At 52.8% G+C, this 21,560-nt stretch overlaps 1 protein-coding gene across 9 annotated transcripts in view; it reads left to right on the forward strand.

Moving 5' to 3' along the window:
* The window catches only part of EPB41L1 (erythrocyte membrane protein band 4.1 like 1), an 81,672-nt gene that overhangs the window by 31,403 nt on the left and 28,709 nt on the right, over positions 1–21,560 (forward strand). For all 9 annotated transcript variants that reach the window (XM_026037338.1, XM_026037337.1, XM_026037341.1 and 6 more), the window contains 5 exons: positions 14,665–14,872; positions 16,389–16,553; positions 19,839–19,943; positions 20,035–20,077; positions 21,398–21,473. In XM_026037338.1, the coding sequence (XP_025893123.1) occupies positions 14,684–14,872; positions 16,389–16,553; positions 19,839–19,943; positions 20,035–20,077; positions 21,398–21,473 (578 nt within the window). In that variant the 5' untranslated portion in view covers positions 14,665–14,683. The remainder of the gene's footprint in view (positions 1–14,664; positions 14,873–16,388; positions 16,554–19,838; positions 19,944–20,034; positions 20,078–21,397; positions 21,474–21,560) is intronic.

The following is a 21,560-nucleotide window of genomic DNA, read 5'->3' on the forward strand; positions in this document are numbered from 1 at the left end:
CCTCTCTCTCTCTCTCTCTCTCTCTCTCTCTCTCTCTCTCTCTCTTTCTCTCTTCCTTTCTTCCTTTCTTCCTTTTTTGGAGAGGTGGGGAGGACGAGGAAGGATGAATAAACAGATTGTTTTGCAACAACAACAACAAAAAAAGCCCAAGCCAAAAACATGCTGATAGTCCTGGGGACTGGCATGTAGTGACTGGCAGGAGAGGTTCAATGGCAGTCCTGAAGTGCCGTGATGAGTTGCTGTGGTGAATGTGGCAACGCTCCTGCCCGCTGCTGTAGCCGTCCTGGCAGGGGCAGCTCTTGGGAACAGGCCCCTTGCCTCGGCGCAGGGCCGGCTCTCCCCTCCTGCTGCCCCTGCCTCTCCCGGCAGCGAGCCTAGTGCCAGTAAGACTCTCTGGGGCTATCCCAGCCATATGACCTGGGGAGAGCAGCGGAGATGCTGCGGTGTGGGACTAAGGCCTTTGAGCTTCCTTCATTTACTTCATTTTCTCCATTTACCGGCCCAGCTTCTTGGGCTGCAGGAGGCATGTTTTTGCCTCTGTTTTGAGCTCTTCTTGGATTCATCCTCCCAGACCTTCTGATGTCCTGCCCACAGGAGCAAATAACAAGTTGTCAGTCATCCTTTCCTGCGGGGAGCTTGATGCCAGTGCTGGGAGAGGATGAGCCCTTGTGGGCTATGTTTGCTCTATGCGTGTGCCTTGGGAGTATAGCTCCCCTTTACTGTATCCCCCTAAAAAGGCTTGGAACGGGGCACAGAGACACTCTGGAGACAGCTACCTCCTGCTCCTCTTGGAGGGCTTGTGCTGTGCCGCTCGGTCACTGAATGCATGGCCAGAACTCTGGTGGCTGTCCTTGAACGTCAGTGGTGCAGGTGTGACAGGGTTCCTGGCAAAGGCCTCTGTTGAAATGGGCAGTTTGGACCAGTACATTACACTTTGTAATTGTGCCTGAAACTCCTTAATTTGTGAGCAAGTGAGGGTGATAGAGCCCTGGAACGGGCTGCCCGAGGAGGTTGTGGAGTCTCCTTCTTTGGAGGTCTTCAAAAACCCGCCTGGATGCCACCCTGTGCCACATACTCTAGGTGTCCCTGCTGAAGCAGGGACATTGGACCAGATGATCTCTAGAGGTCCCTTCCAACCTTAACCATTCTGTGCTTCTCTGATTGATGCCTAGGGGATTAGCATGACCTAGTTCAAACCCTAGTCTTGAAGGCTTTTGTACGGCTCAGGTCTAATTAGACATTTTTTTGAGCTAGGGAAGAGGAGCACCGTGTAGGCTAGTAAGGGCTTTGCCTTCTGTTTAACATAGGGCTAGGGCTGGTCCTTTCCGTAGTCCACTCCTAACCATTGCCGAGCATTTAAGGAGATCTGTCTCTCTGTAAGATGCACGTTTTGGAGTGTCTTACTGCTTGTCTCGAGCGGTTGGACACAGTAATCCGGCTGCTGCGTGTAAGGCAGAGAGAGGCAGCAGCTGTTTGGTGCCTGCTCCTGGCTTGTGCCTACCTCTGTGTGTGTTCTGGGCTGATGGACCATGGGGCCACCTGCACCTTTCCAGACTGACACCCTGAGAATCCTGTGCTGCCTCCTGCCTTGGGCTGGGTTTGCTGCTTCTTGTCAGGCACTGAAGAAAGAGCTTTCCTGTTAATATTTTTTCCAGGCTGTCCCAGAGGACCAATGGAGGGATGTTTCATGTAGTTAAGGGATAGTCACATTATCTGTCTGATGGCTGTTGACTGGCTTGCCTGGCTGCCCCAGGCCAGTTTGATTCTTCTGGGGGTGCAAAAGCGTGGGGCGTTGTGCTGCATGGAAGTAGCAACTGCCACCTCCTTTGTTCTCTGCAGAGCACTCCTAGCGTGTGGATTCATTTGGCTTAGCCGTGGCATGGGGGCTGTGTACAACGTGATAAATTAGGTCTTTCCCATCACATGTCACATTTGATTTGAACTGGGGTTGTAGATTCAGGGCCTTTGTGTACCACCAACTCTCCCTTTTCTCCTCCCTTGCATCACTGTGTGTTGTCTTCTTTTTCAGTCCTTATCTGACCATCTTTCCTCTGCTTTCTACATCTTCTCTTGTCTTCATGCTCGTCCATCTTCTCTTCAGTTCCCTTTTTTTGCATCTGTTTCTTTCCCCTGGTCTCACAGCTGTTATGGGAAGGTTCTGCAGCCAAGGCCAGTTAGAGGACTTTGGCCGTGAATGTCAAGGAACTTACCTCCTTTGTGGGTTGTTTTCTCCCATGTTTTTCACTTTTCTTGGGGAAGAGAGGGGAGTTGTGAGGTGGCAGGTTTCCTCAGGGCCCCTTGCAAAGGCCTCAGAGACAGCGTGTAGACACTCTCCCCTGGGAGGACTGGAAGGCAGACATGGTATCTGACCCTTGAGAGCTACCAGCTCATGATAACAACTCAGCTTTGAGTGCTTGAAGATGGGCAGCATTGGGTTTGATTGCTGTAGGAAAGCTCCCTTGGGAATACAGCTGTCTGGTTGGGAGGAACAGCTCTATCCTGCAATATTTGCAGGGAAACAGAATCACTTCTCTCAGCCCACTGACACATCTAGGGAAAAAACCAGACTGCCTCTTGGGAGCCTTCTCCAGGAAGTCTTGCAGATGGTGGCTGCGGACAGCAAATATGGAGTGAGGGTCCAATGTGTGGCTTGTCTGGCGTGTGTTTGCAGTCAGATGGAGCAGAGGGACACTAGGGACAATATTGTCCTCGAGGGAAGGAGCAGATCTGGTCCTCTCGTGAACCTTTGGCTGCACAAACGATGTTGCTGGTGGTCTGCAGCCCCTGCATTGGCAGAGGGCCCAGCCTGGAGGGGTAGGGATGAGATACGGTGTTCAAGGCTGAGAATGCTGTTTATTTCTTTTGGCTGCTCACTCCTAGTGCCGTGAGGCCTGTGATCCCCTTGTGTGCATTGCAGTGCCTGTCCCACCATGACTGTGGATGTTTGCACCCAGAGCTGGAGCTGGGGCAAGCTGTGAGCCCAATCCACATCCCTGTTAAGCTTGTGGAGACTCTTCTGTTGAGATAAGAGTGTTAAATTAAGGCCCAGAAGGCTGAGAATGAGATTTGCCAAAAGAGAGCTCATCATTCGTAGGATTGAGACTTGGACTGTGCTCTGTCCCCGTATCTTGCAGGTACTGGGGAGACTAGGTAGGCTGTGTTTGCCGCTGAGCCCTTCTCCAGTTTCCTGCTGTTTGTAACTGTTTTCTTTTTACTTTCAGGACACTAAAATCCCTGAGCATTTTTTCAGGAGCCTTATGGTCTCCTTATCTGGTGTATGCACGTTCAGAGCCTTTTCTGTGGCTTCAGTGGGAGATGTCCTAGCTGTGCATGGCCCAGCTGGTCCTTCTCTTTCCCAGGTTGCTGCATTTTGGTCCCTGGGATCGCTCTGTGCTCCTGGCTGGATCCCCTGGCTTGCGTGACATACTCTGGACAGAAAGTCGCTCTTGTTCTTGTTGTCCCATGCTGATGGCAGTGTGCGGGAGTCCCTGCACGAGGCCAAATCATCGCCCATCAGCACTGCCCCCGCCAGCCGTTGTGCCTCCATTGAGCACAACGCTCGCCAGCCGGGGTGTACGGGAGCCAGGCACCTGCTGATGGGAGGTGAAATGGCCCTTGCAGAGCTGCTGTGAGCCCAGCTGTGCTGGAAATCCCGACGACTAGGCAGGACTCTGTGGGGCGTTTGCCCTGTGCTCCCACCACAGGTGAGCAGGGCCTGGCCTGTGAGCCAGAGGGTGTGAGAATCCCAACAGGAAATGTGGCAAACGAGCTCCTTTCTAGACGATCCTTTAAAGCATCCATGTATTGGATGCTCTGTGTAACACAGGCATCCGCATCTGTGTGCCAGGGACTTACATTTGTCTTGGTATCCGTACAAGACAGTGAACAACTGCCCAAAAATATTTACCATCATACTTCTGTCTGATATACCGTCAGCCTTCAGGGGCTCTGGGGCCTGTCCCGTGCCCTGTTTCCTTCCCTAAGGCTGAAGTTTGCAGTGTGGGGAGCACATGGTTCTGGTGCCCAGGGAACCGTAAGCGTTGGGCAAAGAGCAGTGAGGAGCATTTGGGGACCTCAGGTCAGAGACATCCAGGCAATTTGGGACTGAGTGGGGTTTTCTCTCTCTGTGGGCTGCTCAGTCATGCTCTGCTTTGAGTCACCACGTTGATGGGAGCCACCACCGTGAGAGCAGGGAGTCTGCCCAGACTCTGCTGGCAGCATGTCTGCAAATTGCTTTTTTTTTTTTTAATGGGATTTCTGATATCTTGAAGTGGGATGAAGCTTTCCTTGGCACTTGTCGGCACTAGCGAGTGCTACTCGAGCACTCCATGCAGGCTGTGGCTGGCTCTTTTAGGTGCAGTGAAAATACTATCCCATCCCTACTCTCAGACTGCCCATCCACCAGCTCTGTCCTGCTAAGCCAAGGCTGGAAGGGCATAGGAACAAAAAGACGCCACTTGGAGAGCTTGCAGGATCTCGGAGCAGCCTTTTTCCCTGGAGGAGTGAGTGCTGTGGGGCTGGAGCATCCCTGGCTTCTACTCTGTGCTGACCTCTCAGCTGGCGGCCACTCGCAGGGAGATGCTGGGCTAGCACCAATCCTTTCCTGTAACAAGATTTTCCCACTGCTCACTGAAGGCAGGATTCATCCCTCCACTCGGGCAGCGATCCAGCCTGCTGTGTGCTGCCTTTGGCAGTTAGTGCTGTAGTGACGGATGCTCTCTCGGACACTCCATGCTGTGCTATAGAGGCGTCACTTATTCCATAACTACTTGGTGCCTTGTAAAGTAACCAGTCGTGGTGTTTACTCCAAGCTGTTCCTCTCCCATGCCCAGGAGGTGGAAGGAGCTGTGTATCCAGTAAGCAGAGGTATGCTGGTTGTCCTGTTCTGCTCAAGGAGGAAGGACCACACTTCAGTGTGCAGAGGGGTAATAGAAGCACATGTATTTAACTCTCACTGTCAACACATCTCAACAGTGATCCAAGTGCTGAGTCCAGGTGGGATACTTGGACAATATGTTTCGAGCCAGCACAGCGTTTCCTGCCCTAAGGCCTGTGTTAGGGATCCAGGTTATGCAGAGAGGTGCTAAATTAACTTGGTGTGAACCGGGATAACTGGCTCAGCTTCTTGCTGAGAAGCCAGTGCTTAGACTGGGGAGCAAAGCTTCTGCATGCAGCGAGGAAGGATCCCGGGGAGATCATGGACTGCGCCTGTTCTCTGCTACCTGACCTAGGATGAGTCAGACGTTTGCAGGCGAGCGAAAGCGAGCGCGGGGAGGGAGGCGAAGCAAGCTGAAATGCTCTTCCACGCGAGGGGATCTCTTGCACGCCGAGGGGATGTGTGCGGGTGCAGTGCTGCATGCTGCGGGGGAGCGGGCTTGTGGGAGCCCCAGCAGCACGAGAGGGGCCGTGCAGGGAGCCCAGCGCCGGCGAGCGGGAAGGGAGCCCAGTGGCTGGCTCCGCTGCGGCTGCAGTACGCATCAATCAGGGTGCGGGGGTGTTGGAGTTGAGGAAGCGGCTGCTCTGCAGAAAGCAGAGCCTCGTCCGCGCAGCGGCAGCAGCCTGGCAGAGGGGAGCCCTGCTCGAGACATGGGCCCTGCGGGCTCTCGCCAAGGTAAGAACTGCCTGTCCGTGGGGAAAGCAAGTGCATGGGATGATTTCTGGCAGAGCAGGCTGCCCGGAGGGTGTGGGGGGTTGACTGCTCCTTTCTGCCTCCCTACAGACAGCAGAGCACAAGCCTGGATGGGATGCAGGTCCTAAGGTGTGGGTTCTGGGGGAGATGGAGGGCAGCTTTTCGGCTGGACGCCAGGCTGGGGCTGTGTATGTCTCTGCTTCCCGGCAGTTCTGTGTGAGGAGCAGCTGTATTTGGTGTCCCGGAGCTGGAGAGACCCTGCACATCTGCTTGGCCCCAACCAGCGGGATAGTTATTGTGATGGTTTTGGCCATGCTGCGAGGCCCCCAGCCACATAGCAGGCTGAGAGAGGGCTCACCCCCTGCAGCCCCAACTCTTTCAGCAGCTGACCATGATGCAGAAAGCTGGATTGGTGTTAACTGGTATTTGCTGGATATTTCCAAGGCTCCCACCTGGTTGGGTGCCCATGCCAGGTGTTTGCAGACCACTTTCCTTATACTCTTTGGATCCTGGAGGATCCAATCTCCTTTGATCAGTCTCTGGGGGATGTCCTGGACTCCAGGTGGAGGTTGCTGGGCATGTTTTTGCTCATTGCACCTCGGTGCTTTTTCTAGGATGGCTACAAGTCATCCTGCTCTTCTCATCTTGGCCATCCTCTCCTGGCTCAAGCTCTTGCCCCAGGACCGTGGCTTACCTGCAAATCTGCATGGTGCTGCTGAGCACTGGTGGCCTTGCAAACCCATGGGAGATACTTGGAGGGCTGGCCCCTGGCTCTGGGAAGCTGCAGGTTATTTTGTAGAGATCTGGAAAGCAACTTCATCCTCTCTGCATGATCTCATGCACAGCTCTGAGCGCCACTGTCACAAAGGAGACTGTGGAGGCCTGCAGGGCTTGAGGCAAAGATAATCCACCTTTGCCCATGTTTTGAGCTGATAAGTTAGATAAGATGCATGTTCATGTTTTCAATAGGCTTTTCAGGGAGACACTGTGTGTGCGTGGTGCTTCAGAAATGGAGTGAAAACCTGCCTCGACTAGGGAACAGGCAGGTATCCTGAGAGGAGAGTGAAGAGAAAAAAAAAAAAGATGACCTAAGAGCAAAAGGAGTGCCTTAGAAACAACCCCAGTAGGGACTATGTGAAGGTAGAAGCAGCAAGCAAACCCAGGTAAGATGCTGCTGTGAGGAAACAAGGGAGAAAAGGCTCCAGCTGTGAATCTACTGGGGGAAGTGTGGGGGCAGAGTGTCTGGGAAACCTGTGAATCCTGACACCAGTTTGGAGAGGGGGAAGAGGAAAACACCACGGAAAAGAAAATGACTGAGGAAGGTACAGGAACAGTTCTCTGTGTTGTGGAGATGCTCATCTGGGATCTTGAAGCAGTCAAGAATTGCAATCGCTCAAGTTGTGTAAGCTTCAAGAAACCTGAAATCATGTTCAGGTGGACTTTCCAAAAGGCAGATTTCATCTGCCCTTGGTGTGCTGCCCATGTGGGCTGAGGAGCCCTTCAGCAAACACCTCTATGACAGCTGTGAGCTGTTGTGGCCTTGGGCAGAGAGGAGATCAAGAACATGATCCTCCATGTCTCACCAGCTCATGCCCAGGATGCTGCTTACTTCAGCACAAGAGCTTGAAAGAAGAGGAGCCCAGGCTAAGAGAGGGAGGCGCTGCTGATAACCGGAGAGAGCCTGGAGCAAAGTATAGGAGAGCAGTGATGGGCAACAGAGGGAGCGGTGCTGGGAGAGGCCTTGCTGATAGATAGCAGTTGGACTGCGAAGGGACTGCTTGAGGAGACAGAGAGGGGTGTTGGTTTGAGAGAACTGAAAGAGGTTAGAGACAGAAGGCTTAGGATCCAGGATGGTGTATTTCCGTCTGGAAGAAGGATTTGTGGTCCCAGAAGTGCTTGGCAGTGGAACCTGCTGGCAAAGCCCATGAGTCATCCCCGTTGCGTCACTGCTGAGTGCTGGCCTGAGAAGATGGTGGCAACTGCTTCCTGTCATTAGTGGTGCTTTGGCCTTGGAGCAACAGACCCAAGAGACCCAGCCCTGCTCATGATTGGTGTCGGGGCAGAAGCATGCTGCGTGGGGTTAAGGTTTTGCTTCTCAAAAGAACCAAGAAGAAATACTGGAGTTAACCTTGTCTGTGCAAATTAGCTTTTATCTCCCTTTGAAATGGAAATCACGAGCCAGCCTTCAGCTGGTCAGACACGTCATGCCCTTTCTGGCCATGTTGCTACTATGGGTAGTCTCCAGGCTCTGTTAGCTCTGGGGTGCGTCAGGCCCAACTACAGAAGGGACCATTCTGGCCACCAGCTTGACTTGAGAGGGGAAATATGTAATGACAAAGACTGGAAACCAGGGAGGGAAATGAGGCAGTCACATGTCAGGACTGTCAGGCCCAGAGCATTGGATCCTCTCCTTGCTCTTACTGTAGATAATATTTTAGAAACATAAAATGATTTGGGACAGTCTTTCCACTGGCATCAGTTGGTTTAGTTGAACTTGTGGCCTCAGCCTCTTCTAGGGGTTGTGATGGCAAAAGCTTTGCTTCAGCTGTCCCGTTGCAGCTTGCAGTCATCTGCGTGCTTTTTTGCTCCTGTTGTCCCCTGTACCGAGTGTCTGCCGTGCAGAGGTCCTGCGTGCTGCAAGATGAGATGGCAGGAGCTGAGTCTTGCCTCTGAAAAGTGCTGTGTAATGCAATGCTAAGTGCTCTACATAGAGAGATTCCTGCTATCTTAAAGTGGGTTTTCCAGCTTTAAAATGGGGCTAATTCCTGCTTAAGTCACAGAGAGCTCTGATAATAAATACCTTCTGCTAATAGATACCTTCTGCTTGGAAGCTCCTGGATGCTGCAGAAAAGTTCCTGGGGAAGTAAGAAGTCAAGCTTCTTGCGAGGGGAGAAGGAGCTGGCATCACTTGTCACTGTTAGGTCTGAGGCAGGAAGGATGGGGAAGGTAGACCGTTGATGGTATAATGGGAATCCACATTGTAACTCCAGCATGAGGGCTGAAGTTGCACTGGCTGCCTCAACTGAGGCAATTCTCAGATCTGTAGCTGTGACTTAGGAAGGTGCAGCACACCAAGCAATCCTTTCAGTGCAGGCTGGAACCTGGGTCCTGTGGCATCCTGGAGCTCTTACCTAGAGCCCAGCTCCACAGAGGTAGTGGTCTGCGCAGTGACATCCATACGGCCTTGGGAGACCTTCTGCAGTGGGTGAGACTGATGGCCAGGGGCTGAGCTTGTGCGGAGGAGCGCTCCTCTCAGATGAGTCGGCGTGCAAACAAAACACCTTTTTAGTTTGCAGGAGATGCTATGGATGGTCCTGTTGTTGCACCTATGGCCGCTTCCGCTCAGCTCAGCTGTGGGCAGGAGGAGGAGGATGGAAAGCAAGTCCTTGGGCTTTCCATGGTGCTGCTGCTGCTGGGATAGGGCACGAACACCGCGCTGGGTGCTGAATGCAGCCCTCGTGGCCGTGCCAGCACAGGACGCTCGCCGTGATTGCCACTGCTTGTGCTGTCTGCGTGGGCGGCGGGGCCAGTGTGCATCTGCAGGGCTCAGCTGCGCTGAGCACCGTGCGGACAGCACTGTTCCTGCCTCCTTGCAGGCTAAGCAAGCATCTTGCCCTCCCCTTCTGGGTCAAATGCAAATGGCTTTGCTGCTCCAGCACTGTTCCATTTGAGATGTTGTAGCGAGGAGGGTTTGGAGGAGGAAACCTTCAGTTTGAGGGACAGGGAGGTTTACCTACCATTCCTGCGGGGTTTTTTTGGCGCATATTCCTGTTAAATGCCAGCCCTGCCAGGCACACTGTACCCAGGCTGTATCCGCTGGGACGTGGCGGGTGATTCCAGGCAGGGCTGGGGTGATGCCCGGCACGGCAGGGGCTGTCTCAGGGTCCAGCTCTTCTGCAAAGAAGCAGGCTTGAGACTGCCTCTGGAGTAACCTTAGAAAAGCTTAGGAAATGCTTACGAATGTGGTGCAGACGTTCTCACTGTGATGTTTTTCTAGCAATCTCTCTCTCCCGACCTGCCACACTCTTCCTTTGTTCCTGTAACAGGTGAACCACAGCCTGGACAGGGAGCCTGCAGTTTCCTCGGTGGCAGTGCAGAAAGGCTTGGCCGTCTTGCTGGGTGCTCTGCACCGCCACTGCAGGAGCAGGGGCCGTGGAGGGCCTTACTGTGACCGTGCCGGGACACGGCCCACCGGTGCTCGTGTTTTGGCTGTGCCTGCACTGAGTCTTCTCTCCCGTGCCTCAGCACCAGGACACAGGTGATGGGAATGCCCCAGGAGCTGTTTTGCACCGAGATCCAGCAAGGCTCAGTGCTCAGCAGGAATGTAGTCACTCGGGGCTCAGGAGAAAGTGATGCAGAGACAGGACTGGCCAAGGGGGTCATCAGGAGAAGCTGGGCTGTGATCCAAGCAGAGAGATGGTCTGCCTCTGCCTCCTCCTGTGGGCAGCATAGCCTGGGGGTTCAGCTACCTCAGCACTCCTCTGTAGGGATCTGCTTAGGCTTCTCCTGCCCATTTTAAAGCAGAAACCCTGCATTCTCTAGAGCTCGTTCTGAAGACGGAGACCTAACACATAGACTTAGGACTTGGATCATGACAGAAGGGCTTTTTGCTCAGGCCTGTGGCCCTTTCTGCTGGCCTGGAGCCCTAAACGCTCTCTCCGGCTTCAACGTGGCTCTGAGAAAGTGCTGGTGCTGCTGCTCCATGTGCAGGAGAGGTTCCATTTATGCGGCTGAGTCCCTCAGCCCTGGCTGGTGCTCAGCGCAGGAAGGCCAGCTTCAACGTGTTTCCCAGGCATGGGAGATGGCAGTGGGTACTGCAGTGGAGATGGCTGGCAACAGAGCAGGGAATGCCGGGTTCGCCAGAGGTCTGGGCCCAGCCCCAGCTGCCCTGTGCCTCCAGGCTCATTTGGCTCTCTTGCCCCTTCATTGTAAGGAGCACCTCTGACCACAGCTGCATGTGCAGAGCCCGGCAGAGTAGGGCTGTAATTCAGACAGCGAGCAGGGTTGCGAGAGAAGTGCCCCTCCTCTCCACTGTAATCCATCCTTCCTTTCCTCCAGCCTGAGCTCAGCTCTCTGGGTTAGGCCCGAGCTCCCAAACAGGGCTCTGTGTCCCTTGCAAGCCCAGCTCTAACACCTGTGTTGCAGAACTGCTGAGGACAGAGGCACTGAGCCAGGCCTGGAGGGAGCTGATAAAAGCCAGACGCTCATGACTTATGAATGATGACAGGAGAGGCAGCGGGAAGGAGAAGCAGGAGGAGAGAGGGCTGGGATTGTGGAGGCCACATGGGAGGCTGGGCAGCGTGGTAGGGTCCACAAGGAGCAGTGCAGAAAGGGAGGCTCTGTGCTGGGAGTCTACAGCAGTGGGGGATTGGGGAAGGGGGAGTTTCTTCCCGTGGGCTGCATCCCATCCTGCAGGCGCCAGCAGCTTCCCGTGCTGAGGGAGCCAGCCTCCAGGCTTGGATCCAGGCAAGGGGATGAGGCCTAAGAATATGTGGGAGGGTGGCTGGGAGCAGAGGACCTGCCAAAGATTCCCCTTCCCACAAGTATTTCCTCCAACCTTTCTTCCTTTTTTTTTTTTTTTTGCTTGTTTGTTTGTTTGGTTGGTTTGGTTTCTCTGGAGGATTTGAATTGACTTAATCTGCTAAAGTAGGACTAACTGGAAGAGCTGCAATGAAGTCCTCGTCTCCCATCTTTGAAAAAAAAATACCCATCCTGTAAGGTCTCATAGGGAATTAGTGTTCTGTTTTGCAGGGAAAGGGGCTTGGAAGAAAGTTTTGAAACTTTGAGTGAAACGTTCTGCGTGCTTTTGGTTCAGAGTGACTGTTTTCTTTTAGAGATTTCATGTTAATGAAAAATGCACACACTGAGCTCAAATCTGAAGCTGCTTGAAATGATACACACAGAGATTTGATTGGTTTAAAGCTTGAAAGGAACAACCCTCCATCCTGTTTACTCCGTGGAAAAAGTATTGACGATCTGCAGAATCTTCTCATGAGCTTTGCTAAGCGTGTGGATCTGCTGCTGTAACAGAGGTTGAGTTGATGTTCCTCAGAAGATGCCGTCTGTCCTGGGAGCAGACCCCCTGAGCACTGGGGGAGAGCTTGTCCTCTCCTGCCCTGAGTGAGGGGTGATCCAGAGGGTAACCCAATGCAGGGGATGGAGGAAAAGAACTGTATTCGTGTTTGAACAAAATGTCTCTGTCGTAAGCTCAGCAATCTCGTCCGTGTGTCTCCATGTTAAAGACTGTTGTCTCACACAGAGACTGGTTACTGCATCTCTCTGTGTTGGACATGAGGTGCAGGGACATTTGGAGAGGAGGACAAATTTGGGACAGACTTCTGAGCATGTTACATGGGAGTGGTTGGACAGACAGAGAAGGATGGGAGAGCATGGGTGGCCTCTTCAGGCAGGGCATTTCTGCATGTGCATGATGCAGGAAGGTGCTGTTGTGGAGGAGATACAGTTATGGAGATCTTGCAGGGCTTTACTTGATAGAAAATGAGGTGTTTGAGTTGCTCTGTTGTTTCAAGAAACTGAATGCTGAGAATCATTTTCCTTGGATTTATTTGCATTTGAAGAAAAGATCATGAACCAAATTTTGTAATTTTTCTGGGTGTGTCTTCAGATCTTACCTTGGCACTGAGGACACCTGAAGGTAGAGGTGTAACTTGAGGTATGGGACATTCTGCTCTTGCTGGTGTTCCTCAGACCTGATGTGCAGCCATGCTCCTGGGGCCTGGCTGAGTCAGATTGTAGAGGTAGTAGTTACGGCTCCAAGATGACAGAGCACTCTTTGTAAAGAAAAGGCAACCTGTTTCTAGTGCACTTAGGAACAGAGACACAGTTCTGACCAGGCTCGTCCTCTCTCCCGCCTTGGCAGTTGTGGGGAGGCTGCTGGTGGAGACATGCAGTTTCTTCACGCAGGTTGTCCAGCCCCAGGGCTGGCAGCTCCCTGGAGGCTTGGCCCCGTGTTGATGTTGAGCTGCCCTGCAACCCTCGCTTCCATCTGTGTTAACCTGGACAAGTACTGCTGGTGGCTGGGGTAAAATCCTGGAGCTGTTTGGCTGACAGCCCTTCTTCTCTGGCAGGGAAACTCATGAGGAGGTGAGTCCTAGGAGAAGCAGGTTTCTGGCCCACAAAGCCAGAGGACTTGGCTTGTGATTTCAGCAATGAAAATGAAAAGTAGTCCATGTGAGCTCCTCTGGAGCCATGTTGATGCTCCAGCATTCAGGTTTTCCCCCACTTTGCTGGTCTAAGCACTTGCTCAGTGCTGTTCATGTGGCTGGGATGTGGGGAGGGAAGGCACGTCGGAGTGTGAGCAGCACAACTGAACCGACTCTTCCATCCTCCAGCAGCAGTGATGGCTCTGCAAGTGCTCCCTGTCCCTGCCTGGATATGGAGAGCCTGGGAATGCTTTCTGCCCATTGCTCAGTGCAAATGCACTTTGCAGCCTCTGCCTGCTGCTGCTGCTGCCGCCTTAGGGCTGGCATGTGGCCCAAAGAGCCAGCAACAAGGAGCGTGCACCCGCTGCGTGATCGCGTGTGAAAAGAGCAGAGGGTGCCCTGTGTCTCGTGTCTGCAGTGGATCTGTCCCAGGGAGCCCCTGCCAGGCCCGCGGCTGCTTTTGCAGATCAGCAGGGCTGCCCACGCTGAGAATCAGCGGCCTCGCGTGGTGTCGCGATTGCTGCGGGAGCGTGTGCCCCTTTGTGTCGTTAACAGAGCTGTGAACCCTGCACCAAGATCCTTCATGCGCAAGGCGAGCACAGGGAGGAATGTGCATGGAGGACAAGGCATAAAACATAAAGTTTTCAAAATCGTTTTTTTTACTGAGCACCCCAAGCTATTAGCTGGTGGCTTTGTTGGGGCATATTGTTGCAGGGGAGACAGCGAGGCCACCCTAGCAGAGGCCCTGGTGGCCGAGATGGGACTTTGCTGGCCCTGCCCACCACGCAGGGTCTGGGCGGCGAGGCCGTGGGAACCCAGTTAGCTCTCTCCAGGAGGAATTTCCAGCAGGGGGGAGAAAAAACAACTATCCCGGATGCAGTATAGAAAGTTGTCAGTGTCTGCAAATTCCTCTGATAATGCAGCCCTTTTACCTGCTTTTTTTTTTTTCTCTCCAGAAAAAAAAAAAAATCCATTTGTAAAACAAAAAGCAAAACCAAACAAAACCTACAAAGGTACCAAAGACCCCAGTGATGGGGAATGGGCTGGGCACAACCTTCTCGGCTGCTCAGCAGTGTTGGCGCTATGGGAAGGCGAGTGGAACACTGGGAGCAAGCGTAGCTGTCTGCTTGCCTTGCTATGCCTAGTTCCCCTCCATAGCTGTGTTTCTTCAGAGACACTTTCGTGCCTCCTTCCTCTTCCAGGGTCCTTCAGGTCATCAGAGCCTCAAGAGTCCCTGCTCCTTCGTTGCGTGGAGGATAGAGGACTAGCCTCAGCCGGTGTGGGCAGTGTGCACTCCTGCATGTCCTGCTGGGAGCAGGAGAGGTCCTGCTGCCTCTGTGCTCTAAATTGATGATTCTCCTCTTTGGGGATAGCCATGGTCACCACATTGCTGGGCCCTCAGGAGGCAGGCTGACCTCAGCTGGCAGGATGCAAAGGCTTTCAGACTTGGTCCTTGTGTGGCCTCTACTTCTCTGGCTCAACTGAGCATAAAGTTATGGCACGTCACATTGCTCATCGGTCTGAATTGGAGTCTTCCAGCATTTCAGTCGGGCCCACTTGGGCAGACTGCCTGCCCCCAGCCCTCTTGGACAGAGCTTGTCGCTGTTGCCGGCCCTTTGCAGCCTGTCCCGGACAAGAAGCAGCGTGAGCGGGGTGGCCGGCTGCACTGTTCAGCGGAGATCAGCCAGGGAACCCCAGGGGGTTCATTGTGTAGCAAAGGGCTCCAGGGCTTCCCGCTTCCCACCTTGCATTTTTCATCACTGTTGGCATCGGTCATTTGAGCTTGAAGGAGTGATGGAGCCCCTTTGGAGGAGCTTGGGATGGAGGCTGGACCTGTCACCTGACATTTTCTCTGTCTCTCTCTCATGCCAGGGCAGACTAAGTAGCAGTCATGACGACCGAGACAGGCCCTGATTCGGACGTGAAGAATGCGCAGGAGGAGGCCCCGCAGCAGCAGCTGGAGGCAGCAGCCCCTGGTCCCACTGCCATGGCTGCCAGCCCTGGACCTGTAGCCAACAGCCGGGAGGCTGAAGCCAATGAGAAACCCGTGGCCCAGTCTGACTCCCAAAATGCAGAGCTAGTGAGTAGGCAATGGCTGGGACCTGTGCGACATAGGAGGGAAAGATTGTGGGTTTGGATGACCACCGCAAGGAGAAGCCTTCTGGTCCCTAGGGTGCAGTGTCCTCTGCTCAGAAGCCTTTGATGGCCAGTCACAACAAGAGAGCTGATGGCAGGCCCTTTTCCACGCTAAACCATTGTGGGCAGAGTGACACAGGAGAGTCCTAGTGTTGTTGCCCCAAACCTGATAGTCACCTGCCAGGTGACCCACCAGCACTAAATTCATCAAGAATCGACAACATCTCGCTGCCTGCAGAGAGGTGGGCATGCTGGGCCTGGGGGGGCCACTGCATTTCAGACCCTGCGCAGGAAGATACAGCCTTCTCCACAGCCATCCTCCGTGTCTTGGCTCTGCAGCCTCTTGTCCCTGTTCCCAGGGAGCGGGGAGCAGGGCAAGCAGAGTACGGAGTGCTGCTTTCACCTAGATTTGCCTGCTGCCATTCTTGTTCTGAACTGATAGTACATGCGTGCAGACCATGTATATGTGCAAGAGGCCTTCCGGACACAGCAAATGTAGGTGAGGCGTCCTTGCTCCCATGCAGGTGTTGCAGGGAGCTGTCTCACACCTAAGACCCTATAAAAAACACCCAGAACCCTACAAAAGCTCAAGAGACTATCCCCATAAGATCACTCCTCCAGATAAGTTCTGCCAGATGTTCCTTTAGCCTGACTACCTCACAGTTTGTTGCCCAAGTCTTTTCAAAGTGGTGGCACTTTGGGAGCAGGAGGACAGGTTAAAAGAAAAAGCACTGGAGACCAAAGCCTAATGCTTTAATTGTGCTAGAAATGGCACTGCCACGACGTCCAAGCCAAGGGAGGGAGAAGGAAACATGCAGCGAATCTTGGAAAACAGCCATCCCCAGCAGAACTAGGACCAACTGCTTTACCTTGGACCAGCCAGGCAAGCAGAGGAGACTGAGCTCCATCCTGCTGGACTGAGCTGCATCCTGCTGAGGGAATGCCTTGTCCTTGTTTGCTGAAAAAGACAGATGAGCATGGTAGTCTCAGGTGCTGAATTTGACACTAGGCTCATGAGTGTCATTTTTTTTCACAGTCACTCCCCTAATCCTGACTGTATGCTAAAGGCAGGATTGGCTCTAGATAGCCTGGTGACCTCTCCAGGCCACAGAATCTCTTCTCTCCTCCTGTCTTACCATGTGACAGGGATACTGTGTGCTCACAAGACACCACAGCTCCTTGGTCTCCTACGTTGCCAAGGAGAGGACTTCTTTCCCAAACCTATAGGGCCTATGCTTGCCAGACGTATGGGGTAAAGCCCGTAGAGCTGGACTCATAGCCCTTCTCCTTCTCCCATATCTCTTAGGGGCAGAAGGAGGGAATGATTTTCTGCTCTCAGAATTTGAGAGCTGGTGTCCCTGCTTGACTGTCCTTGTTTCCCTGTCAGTCCTCAAGACTTCCCCCTAACCCCTACCCTGACAGTGGGTGCAGGGTAACAGCATGTGCCTCTTGCCTTCCAGGTCACAGAAACGGAGGAGAAGGATTACAGTGAAACGGATGGACTCTCTGATAAAACAACACCCAGCAAGACCCAGAAATCACCCCAGAAAATCACCAAGAAGGTCAAGAGTGCCCTCTGCAGAGTGACCCTACTTGATGCCTCCGAGTATGAGTGTGAAGTGGAGGTAAGTCTCAGGTTAGGGACCTCAGAGATGCTCGTCCTTTTCTTTGCCAGGAGTCAAGGGCTGCTTTCTCTTTGGCATGCTTCATCATCAGGACATCACAGGGGAGGCTTGGTGGTTTGGGTCAGAGAAGAGGCTATCTAACATAGAGAGAATGATTCTCCATTTGCAAGCTTAATCCATAGAAATGTCTTTTTAAGTTGAACTTAAAAGCAAAAATCTAGAAAGACAGACTCCAGCAGGGAATTTCAGTCTAGACTCTATCTATAGTAAAAAACAGGATTTAAAAAGTGGGAGATTAATAGGTGGAAGATAGAGCTCTGCCTAAAAATATGTGCATGACACATGTCTGTATGTGCCAGCGTATCTGTTGACACCCTGAGAGCACAGCATGTTTGCTGTCCTGTGTGCCAAGGCAAAAGATGTGTGTGCCTGTGTTTGTGCAAAGAGGCCAGCCTGCACAGACCGACTCAGCACATGCAGCCAGGGACAGGCACAGACATGTTTATGTGCAGACACGCGCAGATCCGCACGCATTTTGGCAGTGTTGCAAACTGCACCTCGCCCATGCTCTCTGGTTTCCTTCTGCACTCTTGGCTGTTGCTCCCCGTAAATCTGGCTGGCTCTGGACCGATGGGAGAGGTGTGCAGTTGCGAGCGGGGTGCTCGTGTGCGTGTGTAGTTGTGGGTAAACGAGAGTGATGCACGTGTGTAACCACAGAAGCATCTTCCCGTGTGCGAGTGGTGCAGCGGGCTCCCGTGACGGTCTGACACATGGCGCTCCGTGCGTGGGCCGTCTGCTGTTTGTGCTGCATTGCAAGCGTCTAGTAGAGCACATACACCAGCGAGTGTGGAGTGAGGCTGCGTGTGAGCATTGCCAGGCAGGGATCAAGGGAAAGCAAGGATTCATTCAAGACTGGATTTGGAGCTAGTTCCTGCTGGAACGGGATGGCAGGATGACTTGATGACCCAGGTAAGGTGAGAGAGTCAGCTAGGATGAGAGATATGTTTGCTGAGAACGCCAGTTCTGCCCCAGCTCTTGTTGCTGTCTGCTGCCCACAGACTTAGCAAGACAGCATCTCTTTGACCTGTGTCATGTTGGTAGTGTGAGGGACACCTTTTCAGTTTGGAGGAGTAGGAACTTTGCTATAAAAAAAGCAAAAGCTGAGTCTCTTGGTAAACAGAAATCCTTGTGCCTTTGCTGGAGAGACCTTTGCAATTGCCACTGGTGACAAGGTGAAAGGACTATTGTTCTCAAATGGAAACAGCATTGGTCTAGTTGCTGGCTGCGTAGAGCAGATCTGCTTCTGTATGCAGGTCCTGTCTCTCAGAGGTCTTGGCTGTACAGGATTAATGAACATAAGAAGCGTGGCTGTATGCTTTCCATAGTTGCATGGGAATAGTTAGTGCCTCAAGGCAGCTGGTAGTCAGGAGGCCTGGCCCCTGGGTCTGCATCCTGGAAGCCGGCCCTTTGATCTTGGTGCTCCTGTGGCCTTAGCTGTCACTTTGATGGTGAAATTTGTCACAAAGAGCTTTAGTGACTGTGGAAAGACGGATAGTCACCAGGATGAAAGCCCTCTCGAACAATAAGTGGAGCACATCACTATAGTGACTCAAATGAGCTCACAGGCTAGAAAGACCAATGTCCCTTGGCCCTGGCAAAGCACGTGGTTTTGTTGTCCTTCCCCCAAATCTCCTGTTAAGGTTTGCTTAGCAAAACCTCTATGCAGACCGAAATGCGAGTTGTAGAATTGCCTGCTGCTTCGTTAGCACAATAGTCCTTAGGGAGCTTAGAAAAAGCAGTGTGTGACTGTCCTGTTTCTTGTCGGGCTTTGTTTCTAGTCTGGCTTTGTTTCCAGGGCATGAGGTTGGCAACAAACTGGGATGTGTGGTGCTGTGTTCGCTGCAAAGCCAAGCTTTCCATTGTTGCAGCTTAAAGCATGGGGATTAAAGCATGAGATAACATTCAAATGACAAGGAGCTTCTGCCCTGTTTAAAAAAAAAAAAAAAAAAAAAAAGTCATTTAAGTCATTTGCAGTGACAGGGGGGAGAGAAGAAGGAGTTTTGCAAAGAAAGGCTTCTGCTAAAGTTATTCCTTTGCCTTGGGCCTGATGGAAAGAGTTTTTACTCTACCTATGCGAAAAGGTGGTTGTGCCTAATTCTGTAAAAAAAAACAAAAAAGCCAAAAAAAGAGAGTGAAACCATTCCATATGAGACCCCTATATGCATCACATGTGGTATGTAGACACCCTGTCTTCAAATCTTGGTTCAACAAGAAGGAGAAGATGCAGGAATGGTGAGTGAAATTGCTGCTTGCCAGATGAGAAACAGCTTAGAAGTGAGGTTTCTGAGGCAGTGAGGGCCAAAGACAAGCAGATTTTGTTGGGAGAGTGATGCCCTGGCCCTCAGTGTGCAGGGTGCTTGTAAAGGCACTTGTGAAACGGGGTTTTTCAGAGAAGGAAGATTGGCAGCTCCAGATCTAAAAGTCCATGGACTCAGAGGCTGTAAACACAGGCAAAACAGTCATGGCAAAGAAGTCATTTTTCCATCTCCATAAGTGATCTTCAGGGCTTGCTGCCACAAGTAATGAATGGAAAATGTACAGGAACATTTGAAGGACCAGATAATAAGGACTTGGTGCATGGCTCAGGCCCTTTTTGCCTCTCTTCTGTCCTGTCATGCTTTAGGAGCCAGTGAGGCCCTGCCAGAGGGCATCTGGAAGCAGGATGTCCTGAAGGCTGTGTCATCCCTTATGAACCCTGGGGCATGTTCTTGTCAACTCTCTGAAGGTCCCTGGGTTACCTGCACCCCACTCTGATTGGGAATCACCTTTCCAAGGTGGCATGGGGCTTGCAGCCCATCACATGCAGGTCTGTGAGATGGCAGTGCTGCTTGCAGACTATGGTAAGAGATGGCCTGAGTACGTGGGACTGAGCAGGGTTCCTGTGACTCTCGCAGTGAGGAATGTTGGGGACCAGCATTTGGGGTGGCTCTTCAGGAGCCAGCCGTGGTGGAGAAGGGGCCGTGGCTGAGGCCTGCCTGAGGGAAAGGAGGGCCACAGTGGTTGCCTACCCGCTGCGGAGCTCCCTCTCCCATCTGGCATGCTCTGGAAACGTGGATGGGGCATATGAGGACAGATAAGAGTGGAAGTTTCCTGGGCCCAGTGGCTACTGCCTTGACCTGCCAGATCTGAAGTAGCCTGGATGAAGCCTCCGTGTAGCCTACCCCTGCTCCCCTACCCCTGGAGACAGTCTTGCTCCAGTGTCTAGTCTGTCTGTGTCTCTTGCAGAAACATGCCCGAGGCCAAATCCTCTTTGACCTGGTATGTGAGCACCTCAACCTCTTGGAGAAGGACTACTTTGGCCTTACCTTCTGCGACTCAGACAGCCAGAAGGTGAGCGTGAGAGGGTATCTCTCTGCAGGTTGCTCTCTCCCAGGTACTTGGCCCTTCACCCCCTCCCTAATGTGATGTCTCCTTGTTTCAGAACTGGCTGGACCCCTCCAAAGAGATCAAGAAGCAGATCCGCAGTAAGTGGTCGGGGAGGGTTGTTCTTCCCTGAGTTTGGGGCTCCCCTCTGCCCGCTGGGTTCCAGCTGTGGCTTACAGCTTGGCTGAGCCCTCACTGCCATTTACCATGGTAACTCTGTGCCCTTGGTCAGTCCCAGATCCCTAGCCAACATAGAGAAACCAGGAGCAGAGATGCAGCCTGGGACCCTGCCACTCTTGAGCAATCTGAGTCTTCCATTTTTTCTCCTTCCTGCTTCTGTTCCTCAACCCATCCCTGTTGTGCAGTCCTCGCCAGCCACACAGCTCTGTCTTCATGGGGCTCTTCCACAAGCTGGTATAAATTAGCCATGTGGCAGAAGGTGAGCTTGTGGGAGGCTCTGATGAGCTTCAGTGCTGAGCTGACATCAATGCCAGGAGCAGAGAGCCGAGCGAGGGTGGTGAAAGAGCAGACTACGCCTTTCTGCTGCACAGCCTGCTCTGAGAGCAGGCCCTGAAACGAGCCACCAGCACGTCTGATCTTAGGCTGCTGGCATCACTGGCTCTTGGAGAAAGATCCTTCCCTCCCCACCTGCCCTGGAGGTGGGCAGCTGCCCCTGGCATAGGGTTGTCATTGCCCCATTCAGTTGCCCATTAGCACTTGGATGGGCTGCCCACCTTCCCTCTTGTTCTTCTGACCATCATAAGGAACTAGACTTTAGGGCGAAGGACCCTGTCTTCAATGGCAGAGCTGGGAGCAGAAGGGCTGGTGCCTGGTCCCTCCGCAGGTGCCACCCCTGTGTGCCCTGTGCAGGGATGGTGAGAATGCTGGAATTGATTGGGGTGGGTTTGCTGCGTCAAGTACTGGGGCATAGTGGGGCCTTGCTTGCAATATTGTCTCGTGGATGATATAGTGGGATAGCAGGAGGACCATTGCCTACAGTGTCATCTTGCTGAAACGTGAGGATTTACTGTGGCAATGGGATTCCCTTCATGAAAGGAGTTCAAAAGGAGTTCTGAAAGCCAAAGGTTTGTGTGTCTCAGATTTGTGATGCTTTTCCCTCCCAAGCTGTTTGGGGAATATTAACCAAATCCTGCTGATGTCTGGCTGGTTGAGTGTCCAGAGCAGTGGGAAGCTGTGCAGCCTCGCATGGCTTCACATCTCTTCCTTCTCCCCAATCTTCCTTCTCCCCAAAACTTTCGGAGGCCTCTTGTCATGCCCTGTGTTGGCCTAGGATGTACAAGGCCCAGCTGTGAGACCATTAAGATGTTCCTGTATGTCCATAAGCAGGAATGGAGGAGGTGCCTGATGTCTGCTTGCATCCAGTATGGGCACTGGTTTTACTGCTCTCTTTCTCTTGCTAGGTGGGCCCTGGAACTTTGCCTTCACTGTTAAATTTTACCCTCCTGACCCTGCCCAGCTCACAGAGGACATTACGAGGTGAGATGCAGAGCGATGGGTGAGTAGGTCTGAGAAGGGGCTGAGAAGCAGTGGGAGGTGAGAGGGGGCAGTCCCTGGGATAGGGAT

Source organism: Nothoprocta perdicaria, unplaced genomic scaffold, assembly GCF_003342845.1.
Source record: "Nothoprocta perdicaria isolate Ctin4 unplaced genomic scaffold, notPer1 scaffold_196, whole genome shotgun sequence".
NCBI lineage: Eukaryota > Metazoa > Chordata > Aves > Tinamiformes > Tinamidae > Nothoprocta > Nothoprocta perdicaria.